We start from the raw sequence: 21,442 nt of genomic DNA, 5'->3' as shown, positions 1-21,442 counted from the left end.
TCCTTTTTTTTTGTTTTGAAGAGAGGGTTTTAACTTTTTATTCAAAAGACTGTACATAAGCAGAAAAGGGTTTCCCACATTCTACAGAGCCCAGTGGAAAGCAAATTTGCTTACCTGTAAACAGTGTGTTCTCTATCCGGTAAGATGAATTATGTATTATGCATGGGTGATACCCAATAGCACCGACACGGAACCAGCTCTGAGACTTTACTGAGCATGCTGCATAATGAGCCTCTCAGTCTCTTTCACTTTAGCAAGTTAGCCGCCTCTCTAGGAAGGCAGGTGGAATTAAGAATTGCTATTCCAGCCTGCTATCTATGGAAAGCCTCGTTTACACACAAGCAAACTTGTTTTTGCCATCAAGCGACATGAATTAGCCATTGTGCATGGGTGCCAAGTTGAAGGCTATAGAGAGGAACAGGAATGTGAATTTGTTTGTAACAAACGCCAAAATGTCAACAAATGAGGTCACTTTTGGTTCATTCTAAATGGAATGAAGCAAAAAGTAGCCTCCTCCGAAAATACCTGAAAATTTTTGGATACTTTCACATTTGATTTTCTTTGGCAATCATGATCCTTTGGTCCATGCTGCACCAATGTGCACCCCCAACCCTGGCTGGAGGTTTTGGTAGACAGAGTCACTTGATGCGGTAGAACGTGCAGTGAGGGGCCCACGTTTAGAACTTCCAGATCTATCCACCAATGAAACGATGCTCTCACTCTAGGAGTCACTAAAACTTGGTAGCCTAAAAGCCGGTAAGTTCGATCCCATTGGTTCTGAAGGTCTCACTGAAGGCACCGCATATGCAGATGAGTCACAGGCATCACATGCACCGCAGCAGCCATGCATCTGAAGAGGACCAGGACCGACCTTGCTGACATTCAGTCCTATTTAAGGAGAGACCTTACGGAGTCCCTCAGCAATTTGGTTCTTTCGACAGGGAGAAACATTTTCTCCTGAAATGAACTTCTCCAGGATCCTATGAACTAAATTCTTTGAGCCAGAACCAGGTTTGTCTTGGCAAAGTTGACCAAGAATCCCAGGGACTGGAGGAGCTGTATGTTCTTCAACTCCTGATGGGATAAGACTTGTCACCAGACAATCATCCTAGGTATGGGGACATGCATATTCCCTGCTGATGAAGCTGTGTCACCATTACCACAAAACATATTGTAAACACCCTCGGGGCTGCAAAAAGTCTGAAGGGGAGCATCTTGTATTGATAGTGTATCCTTTTCTCTAAAACTGAGGAGCTTCCAATGAGCGGGGTGTATGGGGAATCATCTGGAGGGAGTTCATCTTGAACTTCTCCTGCACCAACAACTTGTTCAATGACTGCAAGTCCAATATGGATCTAAATTCCCTTGACTTCTTGGGGGATCAGGAAATATCACTTTCTGCCAAAGGACTATTTTCAGTTGCAGTCAGGCAGACCGAAAAGAGTCTGAACCAAAGACTGAAGTACTTTTGAGTTGGAATAAGGCAACAGAAGCATAAGTGGTAGCCATACATGACAGTTTTTAGGACCCCTGGTCTTTGGTGATACAAGCCATTGGAAGGAAGAGCTGAACCCTTCCACCCACTGAAGGAAGCAAATCTCAAAATTTTCAAAATCTGGTGTTACATTTGGCCAGTTGCGGGCAGGTCCCTTGACTGGCTGCACTTACCCTGTGTACGCCGAGGGCCCAGATGCCACTGAAGATTGCCGCATGGTAGGGACACATGTGTGCACAACCACGTACACCTTAAAGGCCCCGCAGCAGGAAAGTTGCTTCATGGCGCCTAGTGATGCTTCACCTCGCGCTCTATTTAAGGCCCAACCACTCTTCTCTTCCTTGCCTTAGCAACGGGTCTTCTGCCTTGCAGTGCGCGTGTTGCCTAGTGGTCCTGATTCCTGTGTTCCTGTGCCTCATCCAGCCTTGCCTTGTCCACCCTTGTCTTCCTGCCTTGCCTGACTTTCCATATCTTGACCTCTTGCTTGCACCAGACCATGATTACCTGCCACCTGGACCTGTCCCAATTGCCTGCCGCCTGTATCTGACCCCCTTTGCCTGGACCTGACCTTGGCCTGTCTCTGATTCCGTTAGTCTGCTGCCTGCCCTGACTCAGTTGTGCTTTTGGACTTTAATTATCGCCACCATTCTAGGGACTCGCCTAAGTCCTGCCAGCAGCCAGAACCCAAAGGCTTAACCTGTGAAGGAAGTGGCGGGTAAAAGTGAAGCTCCTGACTGTCCCACTACTGGAACATTCACCAGCTGCCAGCATAGGCCTGTGGGTTCACCCTCAAGGTTGCGTCAACTAGGCTGCAGCAGAAAGGGCTCATACTTGCTACCCTTCAGAATTGATCTCAGGCTTAGGCTATGTCTACTGCTGAACACCTTTGGCTGATGCCTCTCTCTCTGTCAACCATGGGAAGACTGCTGTTGCTGATGAAGTGTGGAAGGAGCTTAATGATACTGAAAAGAGCAGAAAGAACATCTTTGAAATAATGAACAGTTGTAGTGAAAATACTAGCATTCAGCAGGGTCTGGTTGGTCCCCTGCTTCAACTGATAGCAATTGCAAGGTGGGGTGATATTCTTAATCAGAGCCACTATCTCTTGAACTTTATCACTGCATAAATTATCCCCTATGCAGGGCACATCCGCAAGATGATCATTCATGTTCTGAGGCCACTCGCAGTCATGTGAGCCATTTGACTCCTATAAAAGTGGCCCAGGTCTGTAGAGTTATGATGAAACTCCATGCTGTGGTAAGTGCCTTTGCTGTAGCCACCTACGAGATGTTTTGTGCTGGTTGCAATGTCACTTTCTGAGCAGTGCCCTGGTCCATGGAAAGCTTTGGCTGCACCTCCTGCCACACCTTAGCCTCAATGGTAGGACTCCTGGAATTATGCACTGAAGCACTCCACTCCAATACAACCAATACCACCTCGGCATGCTGCACCAAGTGGGTTGACCATTCTTTAGTGTAAGCTTCGCTCTGAAGACATGGACAGCAGCGCTGATCCATGTAAAACAAATGTCTCAGTACCATGGAAATCTTCTATGCCATGAAGGATGACAGGGCCTATGCCAACAAAGCTATTTCTGGTGGAGCTCCACGCCAATGGCTTTTTCTTCAGCTCCGAAGGAGAAGGCCCCAAAGGGGGTCCCATCACACCATTTGAGTGCTCTCACCACCTCATCCAGCACCGCAGACCTCCGCGCCACACTTAATCCATGATCCGAGGCAGATCTGAGAACCAGTACGACTGAGTAGGGGGTGAACTTTCCCATGCTTGCAGGACTGAGATGGGGTGTATTCCCACCTCGACTTCCTGTGTCAAGAGCCCAACATGCTTCACACCTAGATGAGGAGCAGCTTCACTGTTCAGCCTAGAGAACATCCAACCACAGCAGTTGGAGGAGTCAGTTTGGGCCCAGGCAGTGATAGCAGATGGTGTGCATATCCATAATGGGCATCAAACACCCACAGACAGAGGCCTTAAAGTCACTGAGCATGGGCTTTTTTGTCTGATTTCTCCATACTCATCTTTCTTTTCTTTTTTTTTTGTTAGTAGATCTGAAAAGTCCTGTTTGAAAAGCTGCCAAGATGGCAGTAAAAAAAACCTGAAGAAATAACGAGGAAGCAATAAGGCACAAGACAAAAAGTTGAAAAATTGGAGAGAGACTGGGACAAGCCCAGAAAGACGAAGGGTCTCAGCGTGCGTGTAAAGAGAACTCCCTGCATGTTCAGTAAGACTTTTACTGAGCTCTTAGAACGCAAAGGATCAGGGGATGAGGTTAGAATCAGGAGTAATGTTAGGAACTATTTCTTTACAGAGAGGGCAGTGGGTTCATAGAGCAGCCTCCCCCCCACTGGAGGTGGTGAAAACAAAAACAGTATCTGAATTTAAGAAAGCAGGGGATAAATACAGGGGTTCTCCGAGTGAGTGATAGAAATTTAAGGCCTACAAAGATTTGGATGGGTGGGCAGACTAGATGGGCCATATGGTCTTCTGCCATCGTGTTTCTATGAATCCATGCTGGCAACATCAAATGTTTTCACCTATGTGCTATGGTTAATTCGTGCCTGCTTTTTGACAAAGAACCAAGGAGACAGAATATGATATTAGGATAAACAAATACTTTTCCACTTCTGGCACCACTCCATGTTCAGCCCACGTTGTAAAAACAAAAATATTATGGAACAGATATACGTGTACACCTTTCTGTTCTTGAAATCTTGCATAAAATGTGCCAAATGTCTAGATTCTTTTCCCTATCAGAGTCCTACTAGCTTCCGATATGCTACGGCCTGCCCAGTAAAATCAGTTCTCAGAGTATTTTCCCTGCCTGTTAGTCACCTGTCCTTGTTCCTTGCTACCACCCTGCCTGTTACTTCTGCGCTTTCTGCTTTCCATGCTCGTGCCTGTTACTCAGCTGCACATCCTGCTCCTTCTTGTTACTCACCTCTGCATCTACCTATGTTTATGCTTCCTGCTTTCCTTGCTCCTGTCCATTATTCACAGCTACCTGCTCCTGCCCATTACTCCCCTCTGTCTGATTTCTCCATACTCAATTTTTTTTTTTTTTAGTAGATCTGAAAAGTCCTGGTTGAAGAGCTGCCAAGATGGCAGTTAAAAAAAAAATCTGAAGAAATAATGAGGCAGCAATAAGGAACAAGACAAAAAGTTAAAAAATTGGAGAGAGACCGGGACAAGCCCAGAAAGATAAAGGGTCTCAGCGTGCATGTACAGAGAGCATGCTGTAGCTGTTGGGGAGAAAAGGAAAAGTGGTGATTCACCAGTGCTGAAGCATGTGAAAACTAGGATAGCCCTAACACATGCTCGCTCATCAGTGCGCACACTAAAGATTACGATCCAGCCCCATCAGGGATTATGGTATCCCGATCCCCACGTCCCATTAGTGCAAAGGCTGAGCATTACTCCCGCACCACAAACCTACGCTGAACCTATCCAGGCTGTTCTCTTTGCTCGCTCACTCACTCATGCTGTTGTGGCCTTCACTCTCAGACTCTCATTCTCATCACTCAACCATCGTGAACCCAAGAAACAGAAAACACCATGACTCCATCTCAGACTTCTTATGAAGTGTCTCTAAGCCCAGGCCCAATGCCCCTTTGTTGTTTTCCTGTTTGCCCCAGCAGCACGCACCTTCAGATCCTGATTGAGGCCAATGACACACGTGGGAGTGTAAGCCAGCGACAGAAAGTGGGAAAGAGGGAACCAGAACCAAAACTGGGTGAAGACCAGAACCCCCACCACAGATGGCATGTGAGTGTGTCCAGTCCTCGACTGCAGGGAGATAGTCACGTTGTGTCCACCTGTGAAGAGAAGATAGAAACATTACAGCTATTTCTACAGTCTCCCAAAACATTCACCTCATAGATGCCTAGGATACCTTTAGTTTAGGGTTTGAAGTCATATCATCAATGCCCTGGTGTGATTATTTCTGGGATACTTTTGTGATCTGATGGGGATGTCCAGTTCCTGGGTATCTGAAGCTTCCCCTGGTGATTTTCCTGGGGAATCCCTCTGTATACTCAGCTGGACTAGCAGTTTCCTATATTTTGAGGCACTAGAAGCTTGAGCAATTTCTGTAGTCCAGCATCTACATTTAGATAATTTTCTAGGCAGACAGGATGGACCTTATCTACTGTAAAAGTCTATTTCTCTGATTAAGAATGAAGAACTAATATTTCAAAGAAAATAGTTGGAGGATATCTGCGAGACCTTTACTAGAAACCCCAATAACTGCTTCTGTAAAATAAACTGCATACAAGCTTTTATTTAGGGGCTACTATATACCATTTAGGTTACATCAAATGAAGTTGGCTGTAGAGGCAAACAACGCAAAATAAAACTTTTTTAAGCCTGTAAGGACGTCGGTCAGACCGTTGGATAATTGAAGGGTTAAAGGGGCACTTAGGGAAGACAAGGCCATGGCAGAAATTTATTTATTTCCAGCTTTTATATATCGTACACTCAGCCTGCTGATCAGAACGGTGCACAACACAACTGAATACAATAATCAAAAACAATACAATTATAAAAACAGCATTAAAATACAATATCAATAAAATGAAAGAACAATTGACTCACCCCATCCCCTGGAAATAAGCAAGCTTGTACCCTTTTCCCTTTCCTTCCCCTCTCACCTCATCCACAATCCCTTCCCTCTCCCCCTCAGCCCTCCTCCACTCCCTCTTTTTCTCTTCTACAGGACCGGCTGTTAGCCCTTTGCGTGCCGGTTAAAACAGGCGAGATTTAGCTCTTCTCCGGCCATCTCAACTCCCTCCCCCTTCCCTGGCAGCAGACGGATGGCTCGGCAACTCTTCTGCCCTTTCCTCCTCCTCAGTGCCAGCCAGGAAAGTTAAGGAAGGGACCAGGCTAAAGGAAGAGGCATTTGCTGATGAAACTGCAGCATGTTAACAGCCTGAGCTCGTCCCTCCGTCGCCGTCTCTACTCCCTCCCCCCCGGCGACGGAGGGACAGGCTCAGGCTGTTAACATGTCGGAGGAGCCATTTCTTGGAGCGGCGGCTCGTCTGCCCTTTCCTCCTCCCCTCTGTGACACCCTGTTCCGATCTCTCTGCTTTGGGGCGCAACGTTAGCACGTCGCTCAGATCTCTGCGCCACACATGCGCAGCAGAGCTGCTCTCTACTGCGCATGTGTGGCACGTCGGACAAGCCTCATTTAGCTAGATTGATATATCTTAAAAAAATGTTTTGAACAGCTTATCCTAAAGCTCTCATACAAATATTGTCTTCAAAACCATGGCATCTCCAAAGTTCTTCAATCCCACATACAAACAGCACTACAGATGATGTCTTCAAAAGCACAAATGTCTTCAACTGTATGACATGTCCGGTCTTTCCAGTCCCGACAAGGTCCCTAAATAAGGCTTTTTCAAGGGAACAAGTTTGGATGCTTAGTGCAAGTCATGTTAACATATATAATTTATAGAACAAGCAAGCACCAGAGAACCTTGGTAGGGTGGTGCGAAGGAGTCTGCTGAAGCACAACAGCATAGCACTCCGGGACTCCGTGATCTTTTTACTGCACTAGTACTAGAAACTTTTGCTCAAAGTATCAGCCTTTGGCTTTCTTCCTTTCTTGGTTGGACTTATTCAAGGTTCTTCCTGCACTACCCAGAATGAAAAAACACTGTTCGATGTTTGGGAGCTAAAGGAATGCATTAGCCCTCCCCCGGTTTCATCTCTCTCACATTCTTCGTGCATTATTCAGGAAAGTAATCAGCTTTACTAGTACAGCCATAAAGTCTCATTCATTCTGATGATCTCATGAAGGAAGTGCATAAGTATTTTAGAAGTGCTTATAGCTCTAACCCGCCAAACCTAATACTAAGCTCCAGAGCACCAGAGAGGAGCCAAAGCAGTTCAAATACCGGAACCTGTCTGGGAAGGAAGCGTCAGATAAAATATGGCAGCTGCCACCAGTGCCGCCACCACAGCACCCAGCCCAGCATTTCTCCCTGGGATGCCAGGGAGAAACCTGCAGGTACATCAATTACTACTTAATCACAGTGGAGTAGCCCAACAAAAGCTGGAAAACATTTTTCATTTCTGCTTCAGAAATGATCTTCATTGTCACAAGAGCAATTGATTCACCACGGAGTACCAAGGAACCCCCCTCCCCAATCCCTTCCCCGTGCCCACCACTGCACTCGTCCCCTTCTGTGCCCTGATACAGCTGACAAGAGATTTATATAAAACTGCAGAAGTCAATTTAAGAGGTTAAAAAGCATTCTTTGAATAAGGCTAAGAATCAATAGGAAGGCAGCAGCAGCTCATAGCAACCATAGGACAGCAGGATGTGTACGACGGAGCTGAGCGCAATAGCACATCCAAAACGTGAGTTCAGATTAATAGCGCTCATCACAGACACCCGACCCACACGTTTTTACGCTCAGAAAAGTAGAAAATACCGCTTTTCTGTACATCCTCTCACTTAATAGCTTGGCAATATTAAGTCGGAGGAACCAAAAGGTTACAAAAAAAATTTTTTTTTAAAGTGCCGGTGGTCAGGTTAGGAAAATGGACGCTCGTAAAATTGAGCGTCCGTTTCCCTAATCCGCTGACAGGCACCTCTCTCCTGGGCACCCGCTGGCAAGGAGGCCATAGGGGTGCACATCTGTCCCTAGTGCCTCTTTGGCAGTGCCACCCCTCATTTAAACATTGAATCCTGCACCCAGGAGAGACAGCTGGGCTTGCATTAGGGAAGCGGGCACCCAACACTGAGCTCCCGTTTTCTGCGCTCATTTATTGCATCAGCCCCAATATGGCTGAAGAAGAGCGAATCCCTCCTTGCAGTGCGCTGCCCGTGTGCAGGTGTAAACAGATCCCAGGAAATGTGGCCACCTTTGGGACACTTAAAAGGCAAAAGTTAGGTAACTGCACTCCCGGCCACCACAACAGATTTTTGTTAATATTTTATTTTAATGAATTAGAAAGAAAGAATGCAATCAGATGCCTAAGTCAATGAAGCAAACTGCAGCTCTGCGTACATGGAGGTGACTCCAGATGCCATAGATGGCCTTGCTGTATCACATTCTGCAGGAATAAACTGGTGTTCTGGCAATTCACTGGGTTGTTGGAGCACCTCCTCAATCCTTCAAGTACCAGAGTGGTCAGCAGTGTTCATCCCCGTACCCTACACCACAGGAAAGAAACACGCAGCTCGCTCCCTAAAACAAGTCGATCCTTACCTGCGTCCAGAATGCCTTGGGCCAGGATAGCTCCAAATTTGGCCATGACATCATCGTGCTTATCAGTGATGACTTTGGAATACAGCTGTCGGAACTGGCTGACCTGTCAGGAAAGAACGTCAGAGGTAAAGAAACATAGAACATAGAAACTTAGAAGTGACGGCAGAAGACGACCAAATGGCCCATCCAGTCTGCCCAGCAAACTTTCACACCTATTTGTTTTCATACTTATCTGTTACTCTGACCGCTGAGGTCAGGGCCGTTATTGGTAACTTTTTGGTTCCAATTCCCTTCCACCCCCACCATCGATGCAGACAGCAGTGCTGGAGCTGCATCTAAGTGAAGTATCTAGCTAATTGGTTTGGGGTAGTAGCCGCCGTAATAAGCAAGCTACTCCCGTTTCTTTACCCTGCATGTGCAATTCAGCCATTGTTGGTTGTCTGAATAAAAATCCTCTTTACTTAATTCCCTCTGTTGCTGAAGCAGTGAGCTGCTCTGGATACTTATTCCAAGTCAAGTATCATGCTTAATTGATTCGGGGTAGTAGCCACCGTAACAAGCAAGCTACACCCATGCTTATTTGTTTACCCAGACTATGTAATTCATTCCTTGTTGGTTGATGCTGATATAAATCATCTTTTCTTCATTCTCTCTGCCGTTGAAGCAGAGAGCTATGATGGATGTGCATTGCAAGTGAAGTATCAAGCTTAATGCACAACCAACATAGCTCTCTGCTTCAAGTTAGGAAGTTAGGAAGCTAACTTATTCAGACCCGTCCCTTGCATGCACATCCCCTGCATGCCATCCCCTCTTCATCAGTAAAACTCCCTGGAAATAGCAAGATTTCCTCCTCCCCTGACCCTTCCAGGTTCCAGTCTGGTTTCCTTTCGGTCTTTAGCTCTCATCCCCCTCGGAAGTCACAGTAGTTTCCCCTGACACTTAAAGACAGAAGAGTTCAGATCACTGTGAAATGAGATTTGCTGAATCAAAAAACATTTTACCATAACTATTTTAGCAGTACTTCTAAGTACAGTACAAGGTACATCTTGTATAGCACTGCACAATATAGGTACCTAGGTTCAATGCAACCGTGCCCTAAATGACATCAATTGAGACTCAACGGCAGAGTTAGAACTTTAAATATTAAGAACATAAGAAATTGCCATACTGGGTCAGACCAAGGGTCCATCAAGCCCAGCATCCTGTTTCCAACAGTGGCCAATCCAAGTCACAAGTACCTGGCAAGTACCCAAACACTAAGAAGATCCCATGCTACTGATGCAATTAATAGCAGTGGCTATTCCCTAAGTAAACTTGATTAATAGCCATTAATGGACTTCTCCTCCAAGAACTTATCCAATCCTTTTTTGAACCCAGCTACACTAACTGCACTAACCACATCCTCTGGCAACAAATTCCAGAGCTTTATTGTGCGTTGAGTGAAAAAGAACTTTCTCCGATTAGTCTTAAATGTGCTACTTGCTAACTTCATGGAATGCCCCCTAGTTCTTCTATTATTCTAAAGTGTACATAACCGATTCACATTTACCCGTTCAAGACCTCTCATGATCTTAACGACCTCTATCATATCCCCCCTCAGCCGTCTCTTCTCCAAGCTGAAAAGTCCTAACCTCTTTAGTCTTTACTCATAGAGGAGCTGTTCCATCCCCTTTATCATTTTGGTTGCCCTTCTCTGTACCTTCTCCATCGCAATTATATCTTTTTTGAGATGCGGCGACCAGAATTGTACACAGTATTCAAGGTGCGGTCTCACCATGGAGCGATATAGAGGCATTATGACATTTTCCGTTCTATTAACCATTCCCTTCCTAATAATTCCCAACATTCTGTTTGCTTTTTTGACTGCCGCAGCACACTGAGCCAACGATTTCAATGTATTATCCACTATGACGTCTAGATCTCTTTCTTGGGTGGTAGCTCCTAATATGGAACCTAACATTGTGTAACTACAGCAAGGGTTATTTTTCCACCTTACAATTACTGCAGGAGTAGCCACTAAGCAGCATGGAATAGCACAAGCTTCTGCTTTTGGCTCTGCTCAGTGGCTTTTACAGATCTATTCACTGCAAGGCAGCTGTGCAGAGGCTTTACTTCTAAGATGGTAGAGGGATTCACCTGCAGGGCTGAATCACATCAGCAAAGCATTCACTGAATTGTACCGGCAATGGTCTCACAAACAGCAGCCCAAAGTGCTTTATAGGCTGAGCAGTTCTAGGGCCTGTACTGCTGAGATGCTCCTAAGTTTGCTCTGGGAGGCACATCTGCTGATTAAAGGCAATCAAATCGGGAGATTGGTGCTGCACACCCCTTCACTGAAGACCAGGCTCCTGCCTACCTAATGAACTGAAGGGCTGCAGCACCAGGAAAACAGAGCCACGAGAGCAGGGGCAGGGAAGAGCTGGCAGGGATTGGTTAAAAGGCATTTGACAGAAGAGCTAACCCCACAGTGAAATCTAGGTAACTGCTTTTGTGCGAGGCGGATAACTTCGCAGGATGGCAGCAGTGCCCACATCTACCCAAGTTAACTTCTTTATGCTGTGGGCATTATGTGGGAAATGCTCCAGCCGTGCATTCAACTCGTCTTGCGTCAAAATCCTGCCCAGAAAAATGTCTTGGTAATGCCTTTACCGGAGATCATTTTATAGATTGGGATCAACAGATAGATTATAGTGAATATTCTAATTCAGACTGTGATAAAAAGGATTGATCAATGATCATCTTGTGCATGAGACCCCTAACTCTTGTAAAATGGTTCTGAGCACAAGTTAGGGACTTTGGAGTTTCCCATGCACAGACCTTCCCAGCTATAAAACAGAACAAGTGGACGAAACCCCTCTTATAATCAGTAACAGTTGTTTTATTTGTTTCGTTTGATGTCAGAGGTGCAAAGCAAATTAGATCACCTTTGAGTTACTGAATGATTTTCCTGAAGTATAATGAAGCCCTTCTTTGTTATGTCTCATTGCATAAACACCCATGAGAAGGTTCAACAGGAAAGAAATGGCAAATTAGTACAACGGGGCACTCTGCTGCTATTAAATGAACTTCCAGGGCCACAAGCTCATGTCTCTGCTTGGGTTACGACTAACCCAACTAGGCAGCTTTTGCAAGGCCAGAAAAATTGTGAGCCATGTGACCTGGGATCTGGAATTCACACAGTAATCAAATGAGCAGGGAAGCAGAGCCCGGGTGAGGCAGTCGGAGCACAGCAGAACTACTAATGTTCACGCTGGCGCCTGCAGTCTGCCAGCACACAACTAGGGCACAGCAGACACAGAGCCCAGGGGTCGTGAAGGAAGGAAAGGGAGAAGCTTTCCTGGGAAGAAAGGATGCTCCATACAGGACCTAGGATCCTCCGCTCTTGCCAAATATGAAATAATTTAAAAATAGGCAGAGACACTTTTCCAGCCCCAGATACCTAGTGCAATTCCTTGCAAAAGTACTGCTGCCAGTATCTTTCAATCTCACGCAGCTAGGGGCAGGGAGATGCCATGAAAGACAAGTGTCCTTCAACTTCATGGTCTTCTGTACTGAGTTACCATAAAGTTCTTATTAAGGGTTAGGTTGGCCATCTTTCCTCCTGTGTGCTAAATGACCACATTCCAGCGCCACGCAGCTCGGACAGACATGTCCTGCCACATCGTGGGTACCGCTGGAACCCGCTAGATGTGATAAAGGAAAATAAACAGGATACAAAACTGAACTCAATGGACCAGTGGGTCGATGGCTGCCTGGCTGACATCAAAGGCCCCACCCTCTGCTAAGGGGAATACAGTAAAAGAAAGCTTAGAAAAATGCCGAAACACCTTACCTAGGTAAACCAAGAGGGATGAGACTGCAAGAGTGGACAAAGTCTGCATTGAAGAAAATCGCACAAAAATCCCCCCCCCCCCAGATAAAGCTTCAGAAAATGTAGAAGCAAGAACTGCAACCGACGGGCTTCACGGAAAGAGAGACTGACGGGACCCCCACTTGGTATAATGGCAAGCCCTTAGCATGCCGAGCGAGGCTGAAAGTTCTGGAAACTTTCACAGTGGCCAATCCAAGTCACAAGTACCCAAACATTAAACAGATCTCAAGCTACTACTGCTTATTCATTATTAGCAGTTTATGGATTGTTCCTCTAGCAACTTATCCAAACCTTTTTTAAACTCAGCGACTCTAAATTCTGTAACCACATCCTCTGGCAAAAAAATTCCAGAGCTTAACTATGCACTGAGTGAACAAGAATTTTGATTTGTTTTAAATGAGCTACTTGCTAACTTCATGGAGTGCCCCCTAGTCCCTTCTATTATCTGAGAGAATAAATAACCGATTTACATTAAGTTCTTCAAGTCGTCTCCTCTCCAAACTGAACTAACATCTTTAGCCTTTCCTCATAGGGAGCCATTCCATGTCCCTTATCATTTTGGTCACCCTTCTCTGCACTTTCTCCAGTGCAACTATATCTTTTTTGAGATGTGACAACCAGAACTGCACACAGTATTCAAGGTGCGGGTTCACCATGGAGTGATATAGAGGCTTTATGATATCCACTGTTTTATTTGCTATTCCCTTCCTAATAATTCCAAAACTTCTCTTAGGCTTTTTTGACTGCCACAGCACACTGAGCCGACGATTTCAATGTGTTATCCACTATGACACCTAAATCTTTTTCCTGGGTGGTAGCTCCTAATATGGAACCTAACATCGTGTAACTACAGCAAGGGTTATTTTTCCCTTTATGCATCACCTTGCACTTGTCCACATTAAATTTCATCTGCCATTTGGAAGTCCAATCTTCCAGTCTCACAAGGTCCTCCTGCAATAAATCACAATCTCCTTGACATTTAAGGTCTCGGCATAATTTTGTGTCATCTGCAAATTTGATCACCTCACTCGTCGTACCCCTTTCCAGAATAATTATAAATATATTAAAAAGCACCGGTCCAAGTACAAATCCCTGAGGCACTACACTGTTTACCTTTTTTCATTGTGAAAACTGACCATTTAATCCTACTCTCTGTTTCCTGTCTTTTAACCAGTTTGCAATCCACAAAAGGACATCGCCTCCTATCCCATGACTTTTTAGTTTTCTTAGAAGCTTCTCATGGGGGATTTTATCGAACGCCTTCTGAAAATCCAAATACACCACATGTTTATTCACCCCTTCTAAAAAATGTAGGAGATTTGTGAACAAGACTTCCCTTGGATAAATCCATGCTGGCTGTGTCCCATCAAACCAGGTCTATCTAAATGTTTTGTGATTTTATTCTTTATAATAGTTTCCATTATTTTTCCTAGCATTGACGTCAGGTTCACCAGTCTACAGTTTCCCGGATCGCCCCTGGAGCCCTTTTTAAATATTGGGATTACATTGGCCATCCTCCAGTCTTCAGGTACAATGGATGATTTTAATGACAGGTTACAAATTAATTGAAATAGGTCGGAAATTTCATTTTTTTTTAGTTCCTTCAGAATCCTGGGGTGTATACCATCCAGTTCGGGTGATTTACTACTCTTCAGTTTGTTAATCTGGCCTACCATATCTCCCATGTTCACTGTGATTTTGTTCAGTTCATCTGAACCATTACCCATGAAAACCTTCTCCAGAACAGGTATCTCCCCAACATCTTCTTCAGTAAACACTGAAGGAAAGAAATTTAGTCTTTTCGCAATGGCCTTTTCTTCTCTAAAGGCCCCTTTAACCCCTCGATCATCTAATGGTCCCAACTGACTCCCTCACAGGCTTTCTGCTTCGCATATATTTTAAAAAGTTTTTATTATTAATTTTTTTTCCTACGGCCAACTTCTTTTCAAATTCTCTCTTTGCCTGTCTTATCAATGTCTTACATTTAACTTGCCAATGCTTATGCTTTATCCTATTTTTTTCTGATGGATCCTTCTTCCAATTTTTGAATGAAGATCTTTAAGCTAAAATAGCCCATTTCACCTCACTTTTTAGCCATGCCGGCAATCGTTTGACCTTCCTTCCATCTTTCTTAATGTGTGGCATACATCTGGACTGTGCTTCTAAGATTTATTTTTTTTTTTTTTTAAACAAGTGTCCAAACCTGTTGCACACTTTTTAGCTTTATAGCTGCACCTTTCAGTTTTTAACTATTTTTCTCATTTTATCAAAGTTTCCCTTTTTCTGTGCCAGACTCCATCGGATGATTGTCATCCATGTGTGAAGAGATATCCTACTTGTCCTCCGAGAACATGAGCTGAGGCAGAACTTGGTATCAACCTTCAAATATATAAACAAAGTTATAAAGAGGATAGGAATTAGCCATTTTCCATCTGTGCTGAGGACAGAGCAAGCAGTAAATGGGCTTAAATTGCAGCCGGAAGAGATTTAGGCTGTACAATGGGAAGAAAAATTTCACTGAAAAGATGGTCAAACACCAGTACTAGTTACCCAGGAAGATGGCAGACTCTCCCATCAGACGCCTTTGAGAAAAGATCAAACAACTATTGAAAGAACTTAGGTAGAGTAGATCCTGCCTGTAAGCAAGGGGATGAATTATCTGAGGGTCTGTCCAGTCCTATCACTCTATAATTCTACATATACAATATGGTGCAAAACAAGGAAACGTTAGTGCATTAGGAAGGGCATGCCTACTCTGTTGCATGCTGTCTATCACTCAAGGACATACATTATAAAACCTCCATGTTACCGCATGTACACTTTACAGGCACTTGAAAGTGGATAACATACAGAAACTGTAGGTTTTTCCCCTATCCCTGGAAGTCTTACAATCTAAGGTGGTCAATTAATGGGAAGAACAAATACCGTGGGCTGTGAAAGGGGCAAAGACTGGTTGCCACCATTTTGAAAGATGGCGGTGACCAGCCCACAGTCTAGTGGATGCTCTAGACTACCAGATAATCCACTGGGCTAGGTGTGTAGGTGGTTGGGAGAAGGAATGACATTTAAAAGAGGGGGGTTTGTGCAACAAGAGGGCGTGCTCGATGTTGAGGGGAGGGAGTTTGGAACAAATGGAAGAGGGGGGAACTTTTTAAAGGAGAGCGGTTTGGGAAGGGAGTGAGCAGGGCGTTACCATGCGATTTTATCTCCCCCTCCCCCACACACACTTTTTCCCCTGCTGGGCCACCTCTAGAGGAAAGGGGTAGCCGGGGGATTACGGAGATCCCGGTGGGAGTGGGTTATTTTAGGCCGGCATGTCCCTTTAATTTTAAGTATAGAGGATTCAGGATGCGCATTAGCGTCGTGAGCCTTCGAGAAAAGTTAGACAACTCCTGGGTTATAGCTAACTTTTTGGGAATTAACGCGGTTTGTGTTACTTGAAGCAGGATGTGTTAACTTTATGCATTAAATTAGTTATGGATGAGCCACTTTGCATGCATTTGCAAATTGTATGCATGCAAAGCAGCTCATTTTAATACAGAGTGGTTTTTAAGTTAAATATTGCACGATATCACTACAATAAACGTATATCACACGTTAAATGCTTATGCCAGTTTAGTAAATATACCCCTAAGTTTGTACCTGTTGTTTGGTAGGCTTATGTGCATGTGTGGCTTCTTTGTGGGATACATATGGAAGGATTTGTAACAATTAAAGATTACTGTATGTCCTTGCTGCTGGGCAGAATTCTGAATTTAAAAAAAAAAATCTACTGTTTTGAACTCAGGGCTGCCTTATTCCATGAACATTTACCAACTACACAGGCAAAAAGTACTTGGTCTACAAAACACATCAAGCCTGTGCTCTTTATCTGCACAAAGACTGCGAACAGCAAACACTCAGTTTCTCGCCATGATCTTCAGATTTCTGGGAAGGCTCTCCTGATATTAGCTGGGTCTTCTCCAGAAGCAGAGGAAAAGTTTGAGCTGTGAATCACTAACCCAGCTCAGCGTGCCAATGAGTTCATCAGACCTCTGAGAGTAAAATGGGCCAGTACTACACGCCATCAAGTGTAAAGCTGGGCAGTTTTAAAGTAAATAAAATTAAAATTCAGGTTACAATTACCAAAAAACAGCTAGCAGATGCTGTATGCAGCTGGATTATTCAGCTAATTTAAAAAAGAATCAAGTTAATTTTGGCACATCTTATGCTAAGCTCATGGGTGAAATGCTCTCAACAGAATGAAAAAGTGACAGTTGCCAAAATGCCGAGAGCACTCTGGATCGTGCTGGGGTTGGGGGGGTTATATGCAGCCCAGATAAACATAATAAAGGCAGGAACTAATTCCAGGATTCATGAGTGAGATCAGAGACAGAAGAGCAGTGATACGAGCACTCAGAGTAGACATTTATTTGGCACCGAAAATATTTTGCTCAATAGATCTGAACTGTGAAGTAAGGAGAGCATGGCTGCTTCATATGCAGGAGGAAATATTAGATCCAGAGGGTTGGGTCAGATCAAAAAACCCATTGTATACGATGGCAGGAAGGAAGGCAAAAATCAATAAAAGGAGTAAAGGAGCTCTTCTGAAGTTTTATTTTTAGGATAAAGTGGTAGATTTTCTTTTCTAGACAAGAGGAGTAGGTTACGCAATTAAGCCACAGATAAGATAGGACGCAATTTGTATGGAGCCCGAAAGTCAAAAACGGTACAAATATGGCTAAAAACAGCAGCGCTCTCTTCACCTCCTCTGAGGAAAGGTCCCTTCTAGCTTCATAAAAACAGTTTCATGTTACCCAGTAAAGTAAAGTGAAGGGCTATGAACTCACTATGACTCCGTTTATAACGTCCAGATCTCACGGCTGAGAAACACTCCACACAAGTACAAAGGGTTGGATGAAGGTAGGCCCTATCAATACTTTTATGAGGCCGAGTTCTCATGACGCTGGGTCTATAAAAAGATTAAGTTGTCAGAACAAACCAAACTTATTAAGAATAGCAACTGCCTAAAGTTTTAGTATCCTCGTTACTGCTCCTCAGGAAAAGCTTTTTGGCGCTGTCCACGCCAACTTCTACTCAGTAGGAAAAAGGCAGCCAGAAATAAAAAGGGACTTGCTCGCTTTACTCTCTGCTAAAGTACAAGTCGAACTGAATGTTATCAGACTCTTTCTTGTTGGTAGAAACACCGAGGCAAGCTCAAGGGTTGGACAGATCCAGGCTATTGCATCTTTTAAGGACTAGGTTGACCAAACTCTAAACTGAGGAAAACAAAGTTTTAACCTTGACCACTAAAACAGACTCAGGGCATGTTTTGATATAGCTTCAAGGGGAATAACTTCCAGGAACTGGGATCGTGTTGTCCCCATCTCAAATCTCGAGGTGACATGGTTACTGTGCAATACATCAAAAGACACACATTGCTTTTTTGCGCTAATCACCACACAAAAAAGTTACTCTGGATTCATTGCACTCATCTTAAAGAATGTCTTTCGTCTCAAACAGAGCATCTAATTCCTGCAGAAAAACAATCATCTCATAAGGACCAATGAATTAGGTATTTTTTGTGCTGGCTCACCGTCTCAGAATGAACTTCCACTTAACCTATATAAATGCTCTGCCCTTAATAGTTTTAAATCTGTTCTAGATGTTCTTTTAATAACAAACTGAAGCTGGAAAGCTAATTTTTGTAATTATGATGCATTTGTTCTAGTGTCTATCTTTAACATGTTTCATTTATTTTATTAGTTAAAATGTTTATATCACTATTCAGTCGAGCAGTCATAGCGGTTTACATCTTATTTAGAAGATTACAATGTACAAACATAAATATAGCCTAACAAAACAAATTAGCATAAAGTACAACATCCTACATAAAATAAAGTAATATACTAAAATTATTGAAAAGAAATTAGAATAAGATATAATAAAAGGTTCTTTGCCTATTTTCCTTCCAGATTCTTAAAAGCAATACCAAACAGCCATGTTTTCAGATTTTTTCTGAACAATTTTACATCTGCTTGCAATCTCAATTTCATGTACACTGCCACCTCCTGGTACTCTTGCTATCCTAGTCAATAAATTGATATAAAGAAAGCCACAAATATCTGCTCTTAGATTTTGTCAGAAGTCAAGTACTTGAAGGGTGAAGTTAAAGATGTAAAAGGGGAACAGAGCAGCTCTCTAGGTAGCAGAAAGGAAGACCGTCAGCACTAGCTGCTCTCCCTCTCATTGCAATATCGATGCCATAAGAGAAGAAACTTATCAGTAGACAAAAGGACTGGGGTGGTGCCATCTGGGCATATGGAAAGCAGCCATTTTACTTTGCATCATCTCAAGAGTGACCATCCCATCTAGTCTGCCCAGTTATTCCTACATCTTATTTGCCAGTCATACAACATGGCTCCCTGTAGGATATCACTCCTTAACCAGGACCATTTTTTGTAGTCTTCCTCTATCATCTTGGGTGGACAAGTATACAAAAATCCCCCCTCTCTTCCCATGTCAATACCAGAACAGCCAGTCACCCAAGTCCCCTGCAGGGCTTCCTAGACAGATCCAGCTGCTAATGAATTCTATCACTGAAGCAGCATAAATACCTTGATTCTAAGGAATAATATTAGGTCTCTGTCTTCCATTCAGCAGAGCTAAAACGAAACGCACATTGTAAATTGCCATTTGATTTGGGGAGAAGGATAAGCAGAAAGTAGGATATCATCAGGCTCAAGGGAAGAAGCAGAACCATTTCTCTCTTCTTTAGATCATCCTGGGAGGCACGTCTCTGCATGAGGTACCATGGCAGCATGTTCCATGCACTGTAAAACTATCATCCATCTCAAAGTCAGCGGCACAAGCAAATGTTTGCAAAGGGCTCTTGCAGGAAAAGAAATGTAATTTTGCAACAATAATCTCTAACTTCCAACTAATCAGAGATAATTTACCAGTCTGATAGAGCTGGCCTAACTCATTTAATCAGTAGCACTGGAGAATACATCTTCCTGCTACAGAACAGGCCATGCCAAGTTTAGTCATAACAGTGTTAGCTTCATTTATTAAAGGGCCAGTTCCACATCCGTTTATGTCCTCATCTGCAAGCTCCCTCCAGGTTTTCAAAAAAATCCAATCGAAGTTCCAAGTACAGTGTTGCCACCTAGATATTCACTTCAAACAGGTGAAAACAGTCATATTTTTAGGGAGAGCCATAGCAAGCTGGCATGGGGCAAAGTGAGGGCACAATAGTGTCACAATTTTCCAGTCCTCCCACCTGTAAATCACACACTACAAAGATCTGACTAAAGGTCAGAGATCTTGCATTCATTTTATTTATTTAGATTTATATTCCGCTTTTCTCACTTTATTCAGCGCTTCAAAGTGGATTACATTCAGGGACTGTAGGTATTTCCCTATCCCCAGAGGGCTTACAATCTAAGGGGGTCATTTTCAAAAGGGATCCAACGCGAAAAGGGACTTTTCGCGTGCGATACCTAGATCAGGGCAGGTTCTGCGCGGCGTCTGCACCGGAAGGGGAGGAGTCGGGGCGGGCGCTGCAAAGATGTCGAAAAGGGCCCTTTTCACCGCCAGTTTCGCGCCCAATTGCACCAATTGGCGGTATTGGGTGCGATCGCTGCCGGCTTTCGCAGGCCCGCCCCCCGCTTCGCCACCCAGCCCCCCCATTATCACCAGATTTTCTAAGGCACCAGGGGCGATCCGGGTAACTATAGACCAGTGAGCCTGACTTCAGTGCTGGGAAAAAATAGTGGAAACTATTCTCAAGATCAAAATTGTAGAGCATATAGAAAGATATGGTTTAATGGAACACACTCAACATGGATTTACCCAAGGGAAGTCTTGCCTAACAAATCTGCTTCATTTTTTTGAGAGGCTTCTAAGAAAACTAAAAAGTCATGGTATAGGAGGCGATGTCCTTTCGTGGATTACAAACTGGTTAAAACACAGGAAACAGAATAGGATTAAATGGTCAATTTTCTCAGTGGAAAAGGGTAAACAGTGGAGAGCCTCAGGGATCTGTACTTGGACCGGTGCTTTTCAATATATATATATATATATATATATATATATATATATATAAATGATCTGGAAAGGAATACGACGAGTGAGGTTATCAAATTTGCGGACGATACAAAATTATTCAGAGTAGTTAAATCACAAGCGGATTGTGATAAATTGCAGGAAGACCTTGCAAGACTGGAAGATTGGGCATCCAAATGGCAGATGAAATTTAATGTGGATAAGTGCAAGGTGATGCATATAGGGAAAAATAACCCATGCTATAGTTACACAATGTTAGGTTCCATATTAGGTGCTACAACCCAAGAAAGAGATCTAGGCATCATAGTGGATAACACATTGAAATCGTCGGTACAGTGTGCTGCGGCAGTCAAAAAAGCAAACAGAATGTTGGGAATTATTAGGAAGGGAATGGTGAATAAAACGGAAAATGTCATAATGCCTCTATATCGCTCCATGGTGAGACCCCACTTTGAATACTGTGTACAATTCTGGTCGCCGCATCTCAAAAAAGATATAGTTGCGATGAAGAAGGTACAGAGAAGGATGACCAAAATGATAAAGGGAATGGAACAGCTCCCCTATGAGGAAAGACTAAAGAGGTTAGGACTTTTCAGCTTGGCGAAGAGACGGCTGAGGGGGGATATGATAGAGGTGTTTAAAATCATGAGAGGTCTAGAATGGGTAGATGTGAATCGGTTATTTACTCTTTCAGATAATAGAAAGACTAGGGACACTCCATGAAGTTAGCATGGGGCACATTTAAAACTAATCGGAGAAAGTTCTTTTTTACTCAAGGCACAATTAAACTCTGGA

General features: G+C 43.7%; 1 protein-coding gene across 1 annotated transcript in view; it reads right to left on the bottom strand.

Annotated features, from left to right (window-relative positions):
• Positions 1-21,442, bottom strand: part of PSMD1 (proteasome 26S subunit, non-ATPase 1) — a 244,400-nt gene that overhangs the window by 43,460 nt on the left and 179,498 nt on the right. The window contains 2 exon segments of the mRNA XM_029614980.1: positions 5,159-5,328; positions 8,731-8,833. Of these exon segments, the coding sequence (XP_029470840.1) occupies positions 5,159-5,328; positions 8,731-8,833 (273 nt within the window).

Source organism: Rhinatrema bivittatum, chromosome 9 (assembly GCF_901001135.1).
Source record: "Rhinatrema bivittatum chromosome 9, aRhiBiv1.1, whole genome shotgun sequence".
Lineage (NCBI taxonomy): Eukaryota > Metazoa > Chordata > Amphibia > Gymnophiona > Rhinatrematidae > Rhinatrema > Rhinatrema bivittatum.
The sequence above is the reverse complement of the archived record's forward strand: the minus strand, read 5'-3'. Positions and strand labels throughout refer to the sequence as shown.